The 16,935-nt window shown below is 47.2% G+C and overlaps 1 protein-coding gene across 1 annotated transcript; it reads left to right on the forward strand.

Annotated features, from left to right (window-relative positions):
* pprc1 (PPARG related coactivator 1) lies at nt 1–16,543 on the forward strand. Its single transcript, XM_064320932.1, has 14 exons — nt 1–159; nt 4,222–4,356; nt 4,867–5,019; nt 5,754–5,840; nt 6,338–8,096; nt 8,780–8,833; nt 11,014–11,074; nt 11,573–11,640; nt 12,077–12,830; nt 13,305–13,475; nt 14,804–14,888; nt 15,370–15,491; nt 15,686–15,837; nt 15,988–16,543. Exons 1-14 carry the CDS (start codon nt 79–81, stop codon nt 16,086–16,088), a joined length of 3,783 nt encoding a protein of 1,260 aa, XP_064177002.1. The 5' UTR covers nt 1–78; the 3' UTR covers nt 16,089–16,543.
* The last annotated feature ends 392 nt before the right edge of the window (nt 16,544–16,935 follow it).

Consider the following 16,935-nt stretch of genomic DNA (forward strand, 5'->3'; position numbering starts at 1 on the left):
AATACCACGTGTCTTACGCCGGTCCTATGCTACTGCGGAGAACACGCTTCCATTGAGCTGCATGATCATAGCTGTAAGATGGCGGCGCGGTGGGGAGTTGGAGAGGAGAGTTTAACCACCGGCAGTATGGAATTTTTCACGACATATTCACTTGATGAGGTACGGTATTATTAAATAGACGTGTTTTTACTATTGCCGTGATAAAAGACAGTTTTTGCGTTTTGTATGGGTGCTGGTTTGGGCCTTAGGAACGCTGTGTACTTTCACGAGTGACACGTGGATGCAGTAAGAAATGCATGCTTGCTGGGAAAATGGAAGAAAAAACGGACACGCTTTGTGTGCCGTGCTTGCTTTGAAAAGCTTGATACTTAATTTCTCTTCAAAAATGCGACGCGAACGTGTCAGAAACGTGTAAAAACAGTATATAAATATCGGTGTTTGCCTCAGGACCTCTCAGTTGTCTGATTAGGCGATCGATTAGCAAGCTAGTTTTCTTGTTCACCGGATAATCATGGGCAAATATGTTTATCTCTTTCGCATCTAGCTAGATGCTCTGCTTGGTACCCAGTATTGTTAATATGAAAGTTTCTGGCATATTTTGTGATTAAATTTAGATGTACATAAACGTTATCCGCTTGACTATTGTAATTTTCTGTCGATACTTAGTTTCTTTCTCAGTTACTCAGTTTAATGATGAAGTTACATTCGGAAATTACATATATTTGAATGTAATTTAAAAAATCACTGTTGTGCTTTTTCAACTGGGGGCATGTTGGTGTAGTTAGCACCATATTCCCTTATTCATAAGCTTGCTTTAGTAGCTTATGGTGTGACTCATTTGCGAGGAAGCATGAAGTGACTTCCTGTTACCCCTACACCCGTTTCCATGTTTTGATTCAAGCATCTGACGATTTAAATTAATTGAAAATGTGCTCCTTTAGTTTATGATAACTTTCAGGCCTTTTCTGTCGACTGTGTCTATTTTGAAAACGCTCTGTATAAGTGCGATATATTTCGTAGTTAGCTTTTCGGGTAACTTTTCAACAACGTCATTATTGGGAGAACGTGGTTTCATAGCTTCACTGTTGTAATAGTGGCAACGTGGTTTCATAGCTTCACTATTGTTATGGTGGCAACATTTTTCTTTAATATATTTGTGTACATATCTAAAGTATCCTTCATTGCACACAAACACTGTCTAGGCCAATCGACGTACACCAAGGCTGAAATTATTGTTTTAATATGCACAGAAAGTGAACTATCCCTTAGCTGTTCTAAACAGTTTGTTGCCGCATCTTTGTTAGCTGGTTTGAGGTTGTTGTAACGTTAGCTGACAGAAGCATGCTAATGTTGCAACACGTGGTTTGAGCATGGTGACTATGGTGACCAGTGTTCATGTAGCTTATTCCTAATTTTTATTGAATGCATCAAGATGAATGCTTTTCACGTTTCATGAAATAGAACTGCTGGACAATATTATTTAATTACGAGGAATTCCCATGCCACATTGATGTTTCCAAATGGCTTTCAGGGGCAGGCCCGGGTTGCCAATGATATATATATTTGGACTCAAGTCTATGACTGCGTCTTCCTTTAAATGTTTGAGGAGGCCATGGAAACGTACAAATGATGCGTGATAAGTATGTCCTTATGGTACAGCTGGATATTAAATCTTATCTGTGGTTCAAGTGAACTGAGAGGCGATCAACACGTGTCTGATTTACAGCCAGGCTTTTTCACGTGCTCGCATGTCATTAGCATAGTTCCTGCGTTTAGGAAGTGTGGGCTCTACATACTTTCGTTTCAAGAATAGTTTACTGTCGTTTGAGGGAAAAGGGAATTGTAATGTTTCACTGTTATTTGTGTTATGCTCTGACAGTTTTAATATGTTTTGACACATGCACTATTTGGGGTTATTTGTTGGCTACAAGAGTACTCTTGTAAGAACACCTGCACCTACAAATGTAGTGTTTACTGTAAGCTATATTCTGATAACTTGTGTGCCTTTAGTCAATTTATGGATTAACTGGGCATTCCTTCTACAGGACCAAGGATACTCCTCCTTATTCCCCACAGAAATGACCAGAATTACTGCAGGCTCAAAGTTCCTAGAAACACGAGCTTCTATACCCTTAGGCTTCATGTGAACTAATGGAATTTGCGTACATCTTTGTGGCCTCATAATAAGAACCCAAATTACTGTGTTCTTAGTTTTCTTGTGCACTTGCATGAAGTCTCCTCTAGTCACACAACTCTTAATTATCTGCATTGGTCTGTCCTGGATAGCAATCATATGTGTTGGCCTAAATTAGCCAGTCATCTGTTAAATCTGCTGTTACATCAGCAATTGAAATTCATCATGGTCATGGGGTGTAAACCTACATAAAATTTTACTTAATTGATGCTCTTAGAATAGCTTGCAGTCAAACAGAAGTGAATCCACCTGAATTATCTGACCAACAACATCAGACCTGGCTACTAACTTTCCCAGAACAAGTGCAATAAAGCGCTAATTGTAGTAAGTTAACTTATGTAAATGTTATGCAACAACAATGGACATGTTATTGTTTACTTATTGCACAAATTAAAACGCATAGTTTTATTTGGCAAGTATATAATTCAACTTTAAATTTCATATTCTGCATTAGAAAATGGCACGCTCAACAAAGGATGTAATCACCGTATTACATCAGTTCCAGTAAATATGAATGCACATTTCATATACTGTGTTAAATTCTGCTTCCGTGTTTCCAAATGTAATCTATATTGATCGGCAATCATGCAAAGTAATTCTTGCATATCACAAATACAAGAATATCTGGGCATCCTGGTCCACAGTTCTAGGCTTAAATAATGGTTGCTTGGATACTTATCCTCATCTTGCTGCAACTCTCTGTGTATATATTCACATCATAATTTAAGTGCTACTTGATGTGCTGTTTTTTCAGATGGCTTTTCTATGCACAAACATAGCAGTGGTCCAAGGCATAATTCCTAGGTTAATGTACTGTTCTGTGGCGGCTCTATGAAAAATGCATGTACTTTGTTATATGCAAAACAACTATAATCTGTAAGAAGGCAGAATGCAGATATGTTTTTAATGTTTTGTGGTTATGTGATGTGTATCTTTTTTTTGGATGTGTGTGTGTATTGTGAGCCAAAGGTAAATTTCCACATTTGGGCAATGTTTCTGTTTCTAACATTCTTTTTACTTTCTGTAAGAAGTATGTTTGTGTGTTTGTTATAAGTTGACATCATTTTCATATTAATAATTTTTTGCCAGCGTGTTCTTACGAATGTACCGAGTGTAAATTTTCCAATTTGTGCGTAACTTGGCTTTTTTTGTTGAGATGCATAGTACAGAATCGAGGTCCTTTCAGGACCTGCAGAGCACAGCTGTTCGCTTGTGACATCCTCAGCCATGCGCGTCCGGACATGTTTTGGTCTTGCTCGAGCACGAGCCTTTGTCTGGGAGTGCAGGGTTCATCCGACTCGATGTTTAATGTGCGCCGAGCGTATGAACGGGATGTAACGAGCGGTCTTCCCCCATTGGTGCGAGGGTGACATGATGTGAATGTTAAGCACATGGCCTGCGTGAGTGGCCGAGGCCAGCAGTGCGTTGCTTTGCTGACGGGCTCTGTGATTGTTGGAGATGAAGTCTGCTCTCTAGCCAGGCCCAAGTGCAAGTTCCTTATTTGTCGGTGGTCACTGAGTGGACCAATCCCATCTTGTCCAAGCCCACAATGTAATATTTTGAGTAGAACTTCACATATGTGACGGCCATGTGCATGGGAAAAGACCTACCACAGGAACTGGAGGCGGTACAATTGTGTGAGCCTCTCCCTCCCTCTGTGTTTTCTGGTTTTTGGAATCAGATTTCCTGCAACAGCAAAATAACTTGTCATGGCAACTGTCTGCCCAGTGTTGTTGCGAAAGGCAGGTTTGAAAAAGTAGACCTTCCTGTCTACACAACTGACAATAGGACTGGAACCTGAAAAGTTCAAGACTGGTGTTTTTTTTTCTTTCTTCTTTTTGTATTTTTTAAAAATCCTCTCTGGATTAAGATCTGATGAGTGTAAGTGTTGGTTTATTCTACAGTCACACACACCCTTGCCTTAGGGCCCTCCTGCCCAGTTTGGTTACACATGCCAGCTGGGTGCTCTCGTCCCCGCCCTGCCCAGTTGCCCACCCTGAACCTGGTTCTTTATCTGTGCTGTTTAGGGCCATTTGTCTGGAGAGGGCAGTGGCCTGACCCTGGATGCCCAGCTGGACTCCGCAGACGGGTTGGAGCACTTCCACAGCTGCCTGGATCCATCAATCCTGTCAATCTTTGAGGACTCTCTTGCAACTGGAGAGGTGAGAACCCCACCCCTTGTTAGGCCACACCCTTTCTGGACACCCCATCTGTGATTAGAGGGCCATATTTTAATAGGAATTTCTTGTGTAATCCTCTGGTTTTTAATGCATGTATTCTTTTAAATTCATTTTGGATCTTTCAGTGAAAATGAATGGTTGAAAACACTATCTTTAGACTAACCATTTCAAATGTTTTTTCAGTGTCTTATGATACCATTTTGTAAATATATAACCAGTTGCATGTAATTGGAGGCTTTGTCACACTTCATGTCTCAGGTAAACATCATATCCCAGCAAATGTAAATTTAGTTTGGGTGCCTTACGAACTTGTCCAACCGGACAAGCATGAAAAAGCATTAACGTTGAACCATTTGCATATTACTGAACTGTCGACCTTTTTTTTAACGTTTTCACTAACTGTATTTAGCCTGTGGGTGGGAAGCAATTTGACGCTTGAGCCTTTTTGAAGCCGCTAACGCTGATGGGATTGTTTTAACCACGCTGTCATAGGCTAGAGGCCGAGCGGACGAGGAGAGCGAAGCAACGCTTCTCACGGCTCTCACGGAAATACTCGACAACGTCGACGACGAGAACCTGTCACCCTTTGACACCCTCCCGGACTCGGAGCTGTTCTCTGGCCAGAGGGGTCGCGAACCATCCCCGGTGAGTGCCCAGTTGCGTCCAAATGCCTCCTGTCAGGGCCCAGTTACGAACCCCAGCGGGGTTCGTTTTGGGGGTTCCTCTTACGGGAACATCTGTGCTTGTAAATCTGTACAAAGCTGAAGTTGAATTTGTTAGCACACAGTTTTGCAGGTGGTGACCAACAGCTCAGGAATCCGTTGGTATTTTAAATCATTTTCAAATGCATCTTGTTCACCCTAGAACACTTTAGAAAGCGGTAAACACATCCTGCTATCTTTTGAAAACTTCCAAAATGTAAAAAATAGTCATTTTAGGGCAAATAGAATGGACTCATCTTACATTCAGATATAGGGGTATCAGTGGCCTGACATTGCTAACAGTGGCCTGGATGTGTTAAATGTTGGTTTGTATTTTATACCGTTTGAGTCACTGGAGAGTCATTAGGAGAGTATGTTTGCACATTGTGTGTCATGTGGAATCTTAACAAAACATGAACTGTCGTTTATAAGTGCCACACTGAAATGGAAATGCTAATACTTTAAATCCACTGTAAAGAAGCAATAACATCAGTCAATGAATAGCAGTATTAACAAAATGGCAGATTCTTGGCTAGATAGTCTTGCGTGATGTTGGGGCAGACAGGCCAGCTTGGTTACCTGCACTCATGATGTTTGTGAAGTTAGCAGGGTTTCAGTCTGTTTTAAGTGGAGCGTTCTGACCTGGTTTTTCCCCCTCCTTGTCCCGGTGTCCCCCAGCTGAGAAGGCTCTTGAATCTGGCCCGGTCCCCTCCCGGCCGGGAACCTGTGCGCAGTCCCAAATCTATCACCCCCATCCCAGCGAAGGTGAGCACCTCTCCCAGGTTGCACATTTGCTCACTGCTGAGCTTGCTGTGGAGGGCATTAATGCAGATTAAGATCGGCTCCTCCCATAATCCCACTCCCCCCGCACTTCCTGATTCCTGGGGCCTTCACAATGGGTCCTTTGCTCTCTGCTCTAGTACTGAATCCTGACAGTTGCCAGCAGGCCTGCAGGGTGCTGCATAATTAGCTGCATTTTCACCAAAGCAGGGAAGGTTTTTGTCTGGCTTATTTTTTTCTAGTTGCGTTCCGCTGCATCCTCCGGTTACCACCAGCTGTGCATTCCTGTCCACTTCCCTGGGTTGTAAAGTGGGGGGGGGGGGCTTTGGGAAATGTGTGCTTATCTGTACTTTCCCAAATTGGTGTTGCAATGATGACGGGCTTGCAGTATGTAATTGCAGTTGGACTTTCCAGATAATGAAAATATAAACTGGGATACAAATGGGTAATGATACTAGTAAAAGGTTGTTGGCCTTTTTCAGTCAGAGAAATTGGGTGCAGAGAGGGAGCAGAAGGCCAGGACTCTTCCGTGGGTGCCAGACTTGGCAATCCAGAGGAGCGATGGGGAAGAGGAAGAGGAGGAAGGTGGCGGAGGCTTAACTCCGAGTTCGGAGGGTCCCTGTTCCCCCGATGCGGCGGAGGCAGGGGGCCTGCTGTCCCTGGACCAGGACGGGAGGTGTGTGGCCCTGTCCCTGAGCGACCTCGTGAAGCACATGCACACGTACTGCCTGGAAGTCAGCCTGGAGCCGGGCGAGGGCGACGGGCTGCTGCCGGAGGGGGCCATCGTGCTCGAGGTGGTGGACCAAGGCGAGCAGGGGGAGCCCGTCCTGGCCGTCTCCTCGTCCCTGGGCCTGATGGAAGCGCTGAGTGCAAACGAGGAAGCGGGGTTCCAGCAGGAGGCGGCGCCGCAGGATGAGGAGCAGGAGCAGGTGTCTCAGGAGGCTGGGGTATCGTCCTCCTCGTCGAAAGAGAGCTGCTCCCTCCCGGCCTCGGTTTCGGAGGAGAACGACGACGAGAAGGCGAGCGAGGAGCGGCCCAGGGTGGAGGCGTTTGGGAAATACCCCACCGGCCGCAAAAAGAAACGGAAAAGCGACGATGGCGGCGGTCAAATCGCCGAAAGACGCGTCCTTAGGAGCGCGTCGGTTAATTTAGTCAAGGAGAGTCCCGAGGAGCCCATGGAAACGGGCCTCGAAAAGAAAGCCCAGACCACGAAGAAGAAGAAGAAGAGGGTGACCTTCGCACCCGTTTTGACATCTTTCCTTGAGTCCCCGGTCGACGGCGAGTGTGGGAGTGAAAGCACGGAAGCCCCGGCGCCGGAACAACCGCCGCCCGTTCTGGAAGACGGCAAGTCGGATTCTGCACCTGCCGCACCACAGGCGCCAGAAATCAACTCGCAGCCCTGCGAGGCAGCCTCCGTCCAGGAGGAGGCGCCGGTGTCTCAGCTTGCTGAGCCCGAGCCCAAGCCCAGGCCTCTCAGCCTGCAGCAGTACCGGCTCCTGCGGCAGCAGAAGAAACCAGCTCCGGTAGTAAAGCAGGAGGACCAGAGCACCAAGTGGCCCTCCCTGCCTGACCCCCCGACTGAGCTGCTCCCCATCCCCTGCCTGGTGGAGCCCCAGCCGCAGCCGGCCTCCAAGACCTCACCCCCCGCGGAGCCGGCCTGGCAGCCCGTGGGCACTGAGGCTCCGCCCACTCCTCAGGCCCTCCTGGTCCCTCTTGCATCACTGGGCTCCGCCAGTAAGGCCGCTGCCACTCCCGCGAAGCCTGCGTCGGTCCCCAAGAGTACCGAGGGGTCGCAAAATGGCCCAAGTCCCCCGCGTGAGCCCTCCGCTGTGCTGCCGCAGAAGCCGATTGAACCCGGCGTTTGCAAGCTACAGGAGCCCTCCCGTCAAAGCCCACCTCCAGGAGTGCAGTATAACAAAGCCACGCCCACACAGGGCGTCGCCCACCGCCTGGGGAGCCAGGAGACAAAACCGCAGCAGCCCCTCCCGTCCGCTGCGGCAGCCCCTCAGCCCAGCACCTTTGGTGTCAAGCATCAGGCACAGCATGTGCCTCCAGTTCAGGCTGCTACACAGACACCGAAATTACCAGCCATTCCCATTCCCGTGAAGAAGGGTGTCCCACCCCAGCAAACGGCAGCCCCCACCCCCCAGCGGGCACCTCAGAAGAGGCTGACCCCTGTCCAGATGCCCCTGTCAGGGAAGAGAAACCTCAGGGCCAGCCAAGATTCAACAAGTGAGATTGGTACGTGTGCATGTGTACTTTTATTAATTCATGCATTCATTTATAATTTTATTTCTGACACAGAGTAAGCTTTTGGACTGACATAGCCTGCTGGCTGACTAGTGTCCTTATGAATCTATAACATTTGTATTTAGCCAGTGTTGGCTAACTGTAGTTCACAGGCCTTGTTTGCTCTGTCTGTGCATCAGTGTTCAGTCATTGAATGAGTAATAAGAAATTGTGACAAACCAAAATTTCACTCATGCAGTTGAGAATAGCAGAGCATGTATTTGAAGGAGTTGATGGGAGTCAGTTATCCAGGGTCATGTATGGACCTGTTAAGTGCAGGAGCTGTGCTGAGATTCCTTTGCGCAGACAACTTTATATTTAAAATTGAGATTTCATTCCCTTTCCGACAGTGACGATGGTGCTGAGTAACTGCCCGTGTATGGAATGTAGAAGCAGCAGCACCTCTGGGGTGTCCAAGACCAAAATACTGTGCAGGACACTTTAGACAGTGTATTAAATGATGAGCCTGGATGGTTCTTTCCAACAAACATTTGTAATGTTATGACATTCTTAGTAGTGGAATTTTCCCCTACTGAAAAGTGAAGTCCTTTCAGAAGTGATGTTTTGCAAGTATGGACTAGATGAAAGGCTTGGTCGTATGGAAAGGCCTCATGTATTCTTGCTTTGCCTTGCAGGAATTGAAGCCACTGATCTAACAAGTCTGCTTGAGCAGTTTGAGGAGACACAAGGTATGTGTAAAGCATTTAATTACTTCTGCAATATCTGCTAGCAAATGCATTCTCATTAAAAGGATTGATCTTAGAGTTCCTTTGTTGTGCTTGGGATGCATGACATTGCAACGCTGTTCTTGGGGTGCTTCATTGATGGGGCGGTTGAAGATGACGCAACTGATGTCACACATTGCTCATTTTTGAGGATAAGGCACATTGGATACCTTTAGCTATTTTTTTGTCATGCGTGATCTTTCATCATCTTTGACTATATGTTCTTGAAAAGCCTCTTGGTCTTTTAAATTTTGCGCAGGAAACAAATCAGCGCGATTTTAGTTTTTCATCTGAGGAAATGCAATTTGTCTGTCTTTCGCTGTAATACAGATGCCAGCCAGAGGTGGCGCACTGATCTTGTGCTTAGGTGTGGTTCACGTTTACAGAAAGGCCCTGTACCAGGTGGCGGGGCTATAGGGAAGTCTGTTAACGTTCCAAGTTAATAATTAGGGAAGCCTAGCCTCCCTTGCTAATGTGACTCAGAATGCGCTCTTGGCTTTGTTTGCCTCAGCAGGCGTGGGCCTGAACTGGGCTGAACTGCACCTCGTTCTTTATCTCCTTGAGAACGCGCGCTTTTAATTGCTTTATGATTTAGAGAGCTTCAGGAGATTACGCTTGTGCTGGGAAATCGACAGGGAGCTGGTACAGAAGGGCACTGCCGCTGTTGGGCTGACGTGTCTATACTGGTGTAGTAGGGCAGTGTCATGTCGTACGGCTTGTCCTGGAGACGCTTATCTAAATGCAAGACCTGGGTCAAATACGTATTTGTTTTGGATTCAAATACTTTTCTGTGCTCTATTGATCTTTCCTGGTGAAATTGAGCCTGCCAATATGACCAGAAGATGGGAGTTGCACTTTTTGAGAGTATTTCATTGGTTCCAATACACCTGACAAGATCAGTAAAGCATAGAAAAGTATTTGAATCCAAAACAAATGCGTATTTGACCCATGTCTGCTTAATACATACTATACGTCTGCATTGAAATATGTTTGGTCTCAAGCCTTGTTTGACAGTTATGTTTGCGACAATTCTTAGATGCTAGAAAACAACAATTCCACTGACAAACTACATGCAATTTGGAAATAGATTCAGGGCTCTATGCTAACATTTTTTTTCAAGGAACGCATGTGCTCCCAAGTTGGAAAAAATTTAGGAGCACACAAATGCATTCCAATTAGTAGATGTGCTCCTAAATTGTTTTTCCTGTTAGCACACATCAATCCTATGGAGAAAATGCTCTATAATGGGACCACTAGAGCCCTGGCATTTATCCATTCAAATACATGGTGGCGGCTCCTATCGAAGAGCTTATTCTTTAATATAGTATATCATTATAACAATTGTTATAACCTGTCTTAATCTCTGAAGATGATCTGTCTGCATTACCTGTTTGTGTAACGAAACCGGTCAGGATGTTGGTGAAAGGACTTTGCTTCAACTCTCATGCTCTATCTATTTGAAAACCCTATGAGGACTTACTTTATTTTCCACAAAGGGGGTTGTCAGCAGTTGTAGCACTGAGTTGAGTTGACTGAATTAGTACCTTTAAAGAGCTCTGCTGGATTGGAATCTAACGAGCGCAGAACCCGATTATAGAGAGATAAAGGAGGCGTCTGGAATGGGCCCCCGTCCCTTTAAGAGAAGATGCTGAGCAGCTGGAGCTCGTGGTCACGTGGCCCAGGGAGGCCACTGCTTTTCTGCTCCGTCTGCAAATCCGTTAGCTCTTCGTTGCAGTTTTTTTTGTTTAGTTATTTTGCCTGGAGGTTCCATGCGCCTCCGATATCCAGGCCCCAGAACCGCAGAGGCTCTCACGTTTCAGAATGTCTATGGTGAGCTTTCAGCTCAGCTGAGGTGGGCCCCAGTATACAGATCCGGCCAGCTACTGTTCCATTATGATTTTCACAACAGGCTTTGGTGGGCCGGTGAACTCCGTTTCCTGGGGTTTGAACTTCTGTGTTTTGACTTTGAAGCCAAGCCGCGTGCCCCCCGGCGTCAGCTTGGCCGCGTTGCCGTTTCAGTCTGTCCGGCAGCTCTGGTTTCTGTCAGTAACACTGACACCGTCTCCTCATGTGGCCAGGGGTCACCCCCAAACCCCGCCCCCCTCACGGTCCGTCCACTCATACCACTTTGGTCTTCTTTCCAGCCAAAGAGGAGCAGAGGGTGCCGGCTCTCTGTGGCAGAGCAGCTGCTGTAGGAAGCTCCAGGTGAGTTACCCTACAGCTCTTGCACCTGCAACCCCCCGCCCCCCCCTCCTGTGTGCGTAGCGCCTTGCATTTTCACCACGACTCACGAGAGCCGGAGAGACGACCCAAAACCCCGGGAGGAACCAGACGTTCAAGGAGAAACTAATACATGGTTTTATATTACTTTCATATTGGTATTGTTCAAAAGAATTTGGTTTCCACTTTTTTTATAATGAAGTAGCAATGCAGTTTTTTGATGAGGTATGTAACGTTGATGAGTACTGGCGGTTTCTTACTATTTTGTTTTACCTGATTTTACCTCAGAACTGTTCACATGAGGCATATGTTTCTGTGTGTGTGTTTGTGTTGTCAGCCTAGTTCTTAATTACCAGTGAGATCCCATTTGCTTCAGCACTCACAATGACGTTGTGTGCAACGTATTCTGTCTTGCGCTGTTTATACTGCTTGCGGTGTGGCGCAGTAAGTGAACAGGGCAGCTCACCTTTTTTGTGTCAACAGTTTGGAGCGGCAGCCTGACAAAAAGCCACTGGAGCGTCCACGCGGACCGGACCTGGGCAGCACCGCGGGTGAGTCCTGCTTCCTGGCCTTTAATCTCCAGCGTCTGGCCGAGCCTGTTTCCTGTCACTTTTCATGTACTTCCCTTCAGTGAGATGGATTTACGTTCAAACTGAATTGTAATTTTGGTGTATGGGTTTTATTCATAATGCTTGTATTTACGGATCTATACACTGGTACACCAGTGTTTGTACTCTCTGCTCTTGCTGCAGTAAGATAGGGCCACGCTTCCTCTTCTGGAACCACTCTTCTGCATGGAGGCTCAGAACTCGGGGGGGTGGAGGGGGGGGCATTGTTGTGTTTCCGTAGCAACTGATGAGTATCTGTTCTGGGGCGTTGTCATTCTAGGCACAGATCCAAGGCAGTATGAAAAGCCGGACTGTTGCTGACTGTGTGGGGTTCTGCTTTTTGCAGTGTCTTTACTGCCTGGATCTTTCCCCTCCGCAGGCCTCACCCCACCAGCCACCCCCCCGCACCAGGTGTGGAAGCCTCTGACCCCCGTGACCCTGCTGGGGAAGGCCAAGCAGGCCGAGGGCGCAAAACCGTCGCCCTCCAAGGCCGCCCAGGTCGCCGCCCCCCAGCTGCCCTCGGGGAGCAAAGCGGGCGCCAGGTCCCCAGCGGCCGCCGCCACCCCCCTACCCCCGAAACCCGCGGCCCTCAAGGAGCCCCCGGCTTTCAGTGATCACGACTACTGCCTGCCCACGGAACGGCCTGTGGAATCTCTGAAGGGCACTTATTACGGCGGGAAGCATCAACCGGGCACCGTCGTCAAGGCGACCCCGCGCACTTCTATCCAAACCGTGGCCCAGCCTGTCGCCGCGGCGACCTCTAGCAACGCCACGCCTGTGCCCGCGCCGGCGAAGTTTGTCAGCCAGCCCCTGGACCACAGGACTCTGACGGGCTCCGTCATGCTGTCTCCAGACAGCTCCCCCTGCAGGCCGGAGGCCGCGGGAGACTGCGCCCCCGCCCTGGGGGTCGAGCAGCATAAAAGCGGGGGCGGCCTCCGCTTCTCGGAGCGCCCCGCTGGCCCCCACGGCAGAGAGAGGGGCAGGACGAGGAGGCGGTATCGCGGGCGCTCTTCGAGCTCCGAGTCCAGCAGCTCCGGGTCCAGCTCGCGGTCATCCTCCCCGTCCCAGTCCAGCTCTGGGTCCACCTCTAGGTCAAGATCCCGGTCCGATTCCAGGTCTCCACCCAGGAAGAGGTGGGTAGCTGGAAGCTTTGGTTTTGGGTGCCCTTCCACTGTTGTAAGTCACTCTGGTTCTGAGCATCTGTGAAGAAAGGACAAGGTGCTATTGTCCCTATCAAAACAAAAATGTACAATGAAGAAACGGGGATTACTATAGGGGCCTGGTGTCACCCGGATGTGCTTGTAAACTTGTGGATTGTATTAGACATTATTTTGACCTTCCCACCCCAAGGTTTGATGCTTCTTTATGTTGGTGCAACTGCAGTGATCTTTCCTCCTCTGTGTTCATGGTTGTGTTGGGTTCATCGGTGTGGGCCTGTGCTTAAAACACTGTCCCTCATGTCTCTGTTCCTTCCTCCCCTACACCCCTCCATACTGCCCTGAATGAAGCTAAATGTTGCCGTTTCTCTCTCTTTCTTTGTTTTGATGTATTTGTTATGATTGGTCATTCCAATTTGACCTTATGTGCTCTCTCTCTCTCTCTCTCAGGTTCTGCTTCCGTCGTTCTGAGAGCAGCTCCAGCGGCTCGTCCCGCTCCAGCTCGCGGTCTCCTCCGCGCCACCGGTACTCTTACTCGACCGCGCGGTCCTGGAGCCGATCGCGTTCGCGCTCCTGCTCGCCTCAGGACCCGCGCCACCAGTGGTGGAGGGAGAGCTGCAGGTCCGTTGCAGGGGGCGGAGTCCTTCTCAAAAATGTTTTTATTTTTTATTTCCTATCCTCAAAAATGATTTTAGATACCAGTTTAACTAATCGTAGCGGTCAGCTTATGTTTACGAAGGGTTCCACCGTGGCTCGGTAAGCGAAGCTGCCTTCCACAAGTGCAGACTGTGGTCCCACAGCTGTGACGTGGCGGTGTCTAGCCTGGCGCTGCCATTATTCAGCTGACTGGGAGTGATGTTGTTCTATGGGGGTCGCTGTTAGCTTAGCAGGAGGGAGGTGGATTATATCGGGTTGCAATGGCTCCTAACAGCCTAGCAGTTATCCCTGGATGATTAGCGCTAGCTCTCCAGTGCTCTGTAGTGGCCTTCACCCAGTCACAGGGGTGACGAGAAGTGCAACTGCTGATTCCCATTTTGGTTTAAAAGTTTTTAAATGTCTGTTTATTTGAAAGACATTGTTAGTCCATGAAGAGCAATAAAAACCAAGGGAAAGTGTTTAGATGGAGGCACGCATTCATTTATGAATGGGCCACATAAGGGATGATGACTTTGTGTAAATTCTTGTTTTTATATCCTTAACCATTTAATATCCACCCAGTCTTGCATGTAAAGTAGCAGTTGTAAAGCTAGATAAGCCATCAGTGCACCTTAAGGGTTGAGTTCTGATGACAGCGTCATCTCCTGAAAGATAAGGAACACGCCTCAGAATTTAACCCTTTAAAGCCAGAAATGAAGAACAAAAATCTGTTCATTCTACTCGTTGTGCTATATTGCAAACAACTGCATAAAAAGAGGTTAATAATGTCACGTATCAAGTTAGACTGTTATGAATCACTAAGACTAACCGTTTGGTAGGTAATGAAGAATTCAAAGATGGAGCAAATGATAACAAGCCAATCCTGCATCGTGTTAAGTTTAAGAGGGAAAAAATTATGATTTACTTAAAGGTGTTCAACAACCTAATTAGGAGCCTATTGATTCCCTCAGTCCTGAATTAGATCAGTTTAAATTTTTGTTGCCTCTTTTTATGCAGTTGTTTGCAATATAGCCCAATGTAAACATGGGACTTTTATCTTAATGGTGTGCATAACCAATTCTCTCACAACGTGGCTTTAAGAGGGAAAATAATCCCCCTAAACAGGACAAGCACCTAATTAAAAGAATTAACAGCTTGTTAAAATTCTGGGATTGCGGTTGTGGTTGGAACGAAAAACCAGCATATATAAAGGCACTTTATAATTTAAGTAAGGTTCTTGCAAACTAGGGTCTGCTGAAGCAAAGCCCAAAGGGGATATGGCCGTTCATGTCTCTGTTTCCCCTTCTCCACAGCCCGAGTTTCGCGCACCGAAATCGCTACGACTCCAGAGAGTGCTTCCAGTGGCAGGATGTGAAGGCACGCAAGGAGAAGGCCATAGTGAGTATCAGCTAGGGCTTTTATGACTGGGTGTGTTGCTCGTCTTCTGTACGCATGGATGTTTTTTTATTTAAAAAAAAAAAAAAATCATGATTAAAGCCACGTGGAGCCTGTGGTGATTAATGGGTGTGCCATCCTAAGATGATCCCACCCGTTTTGTCAAATGGGAGCAACCAGGTCTTTAACTCAAGTTAATGGCGGGTAATTTCATTAAACAGACATGAGTTTCTGGAAGGTTTCCTGTGAAAGGGCAGGAAATAAATGTGTTTTGGGTTGCTTATTGATGAAAACCCGCTAGCGTTAGCCTGCGCGCCATATGTTCTTTGTGAGGTGAATAATGGTGGCGATGCGCATTATTTCTCTTTAGGCGTAATTGGTTGCAGGTGTCGGGGCGAGTCGGCGAATCAAACGCAGGATTTGTCTGGGTTGAGGGGGGAGGGGCTTGGGAGTTGGTTCCTCATGCCGACTCTTCCGATTGCAGGAAGAGCGTCGAGTGGTGTACGTGGGAAGGATCCGGGGAGGGATGACTCGCAAGGAGCTGAAGGAACGCTTCTCGCAGTACGGGGAGATAGAGGAGTGCACCCTGCACTTCAGAGACTACGGGTACGTGATCTTTCAGCACCTGCGACCGGAGTGCAGCTGGCAGGCTTTTTATTTGCCCAACCTTTTTGCGGAGGTGCACTTTCATTATGGAAGTGTCATCTTAATATTAAGAGCAAACAGTCTGTTGGACAATATTTTTTACACGCTTGAGGTTGGTTGAGCGCTCAGACTCTGACTGAGTCTTTGCATTGCAGGGACAACTATGGCTTCGTCACATACTACGACACCAAGGACGCGTTCAACGCCATCGAGAACGGGAGCAAGCTGCGGCAGTCGGATGAGCTGCCCTTTGACCTCTGCTTTGGAGGGCGGCGCCAGTTCTGCAAGTCCACCTATGCCGATCTTGGTGAGTTCGGTTACAACCAGGCCCCCCCCACACCCCCCTCGACCACGTGCTACATCTGTTGGCACGCCTCCACCCCACCCCCCATTCTCTGACAGTACACACAAAAGCCAAAAATGACACAATTTAACATTTTTGTTTTTGCTTTTACAGATTCAAATAGGGATTATGACCCAGTACCTGCAAGAAGCAAGTATGACGCACTAGACTTTGACACTTTACTCAAGCAGGCCCAGAAGGGGATTAAAAGGTAACAGGAAATGGGCAATGCCAGAACAGGAAGAGGGGAGCTAACCATGCGATTTACCTCAGAGCTGCAACGTGAGCTCACACCTTCAGGCACTGCCTGTTCCACCCCATACCCCCCCCCCTCCCTTCCCCAGTGTTTCTTTCTACAAAGCTTACACCTTCTATTGAAGTGGAAAATTTGTAAGAAAACCCTAAACATTATGAAAAAAACAGAATAAAGTAATAAAAAAACACCTAAAAAATGCAATTGAAGAGTTTTTAAGAATGAAATTATTTAAGGATTTGCATTTGATAATTTGCATTCCGAGAATGGTATGCAAGTCTTGTCTTGTTAAATAGTAAAGTAAAAAAAGAAAAATGTTAAGTTGGGGGGAAAAAATGGAAATGATCCTGCACATGGTGGGAAAGGGGCGTTTGCAAAAATGTAATGCAAAACATAAATAAAAAAAGTGTGATAAAACTCATTGTTTCCTCTCTGATTTCCACTGTGATTTTACTTCTGTAATTAATTTTCCTTCTGCCAGATGTTTTCAATATGAATTTCAAATGGTCCCTGTTATAAGAAAGTGTTAAAGACGGTGGAGTGAGCTGTGTAGTGCTGACCCAACCCGCCGACCCAGTTTGGAGTGTTCATTTGTATTTGTGCACTCGCCGATGCAAACCGCTGATTTCAGAAGCGTGCACGCTCCCAAACTGACAAACCTGCACTTTCCCACAATCCTCATGTTGTTGTCAGCCAACGCTTCTCACGCCACACTCCACCTGTTCAGCTGCGCAGTCGTTGTGCTGGACGAGTGCACTCCTGCGCAGTGCGGGCCGATTACAGGCACCCGACTTTCCTAAAGGCCCTTA

This window comes from Anguilla rostrata, chromosome 2, assembly GCF_018555375.3.
Source record: "Anguilla rostrata isolate EN2019 chromosome 2, ASM1855537v3, whole genome shotgun sequence".
Classification (NCBI taxonomy): Eukaryota; Metazoa; Chordata; class Actinopteri; order Anguilliformes; family Anguillidae; genus Anguilla; species Anguilla rostrata.

Coding starts and splice junctions, on each gene's coding strand:
- pprc1 (XM_064320932.1), top strand. CDS start 79: ATGGCGGCGCGGTGGGGAGTTGGAGAGGAGAGTTTAACCACCGGCAGT. Junction 160..4,221: donor CGACATATTCACTTGATGAG/GTACGGTATTAT, acceptor TGTGCTGTTTAG/GGCCATTTGTCTGGAGAGGG. Junction 5,841..6,337: donor TCACCCCCATCCCAGCGAAG/GTGAGCACCTCT, acceptor GGCCTTTTTCAG/TCAGAGAAATTGGGTGCAGA.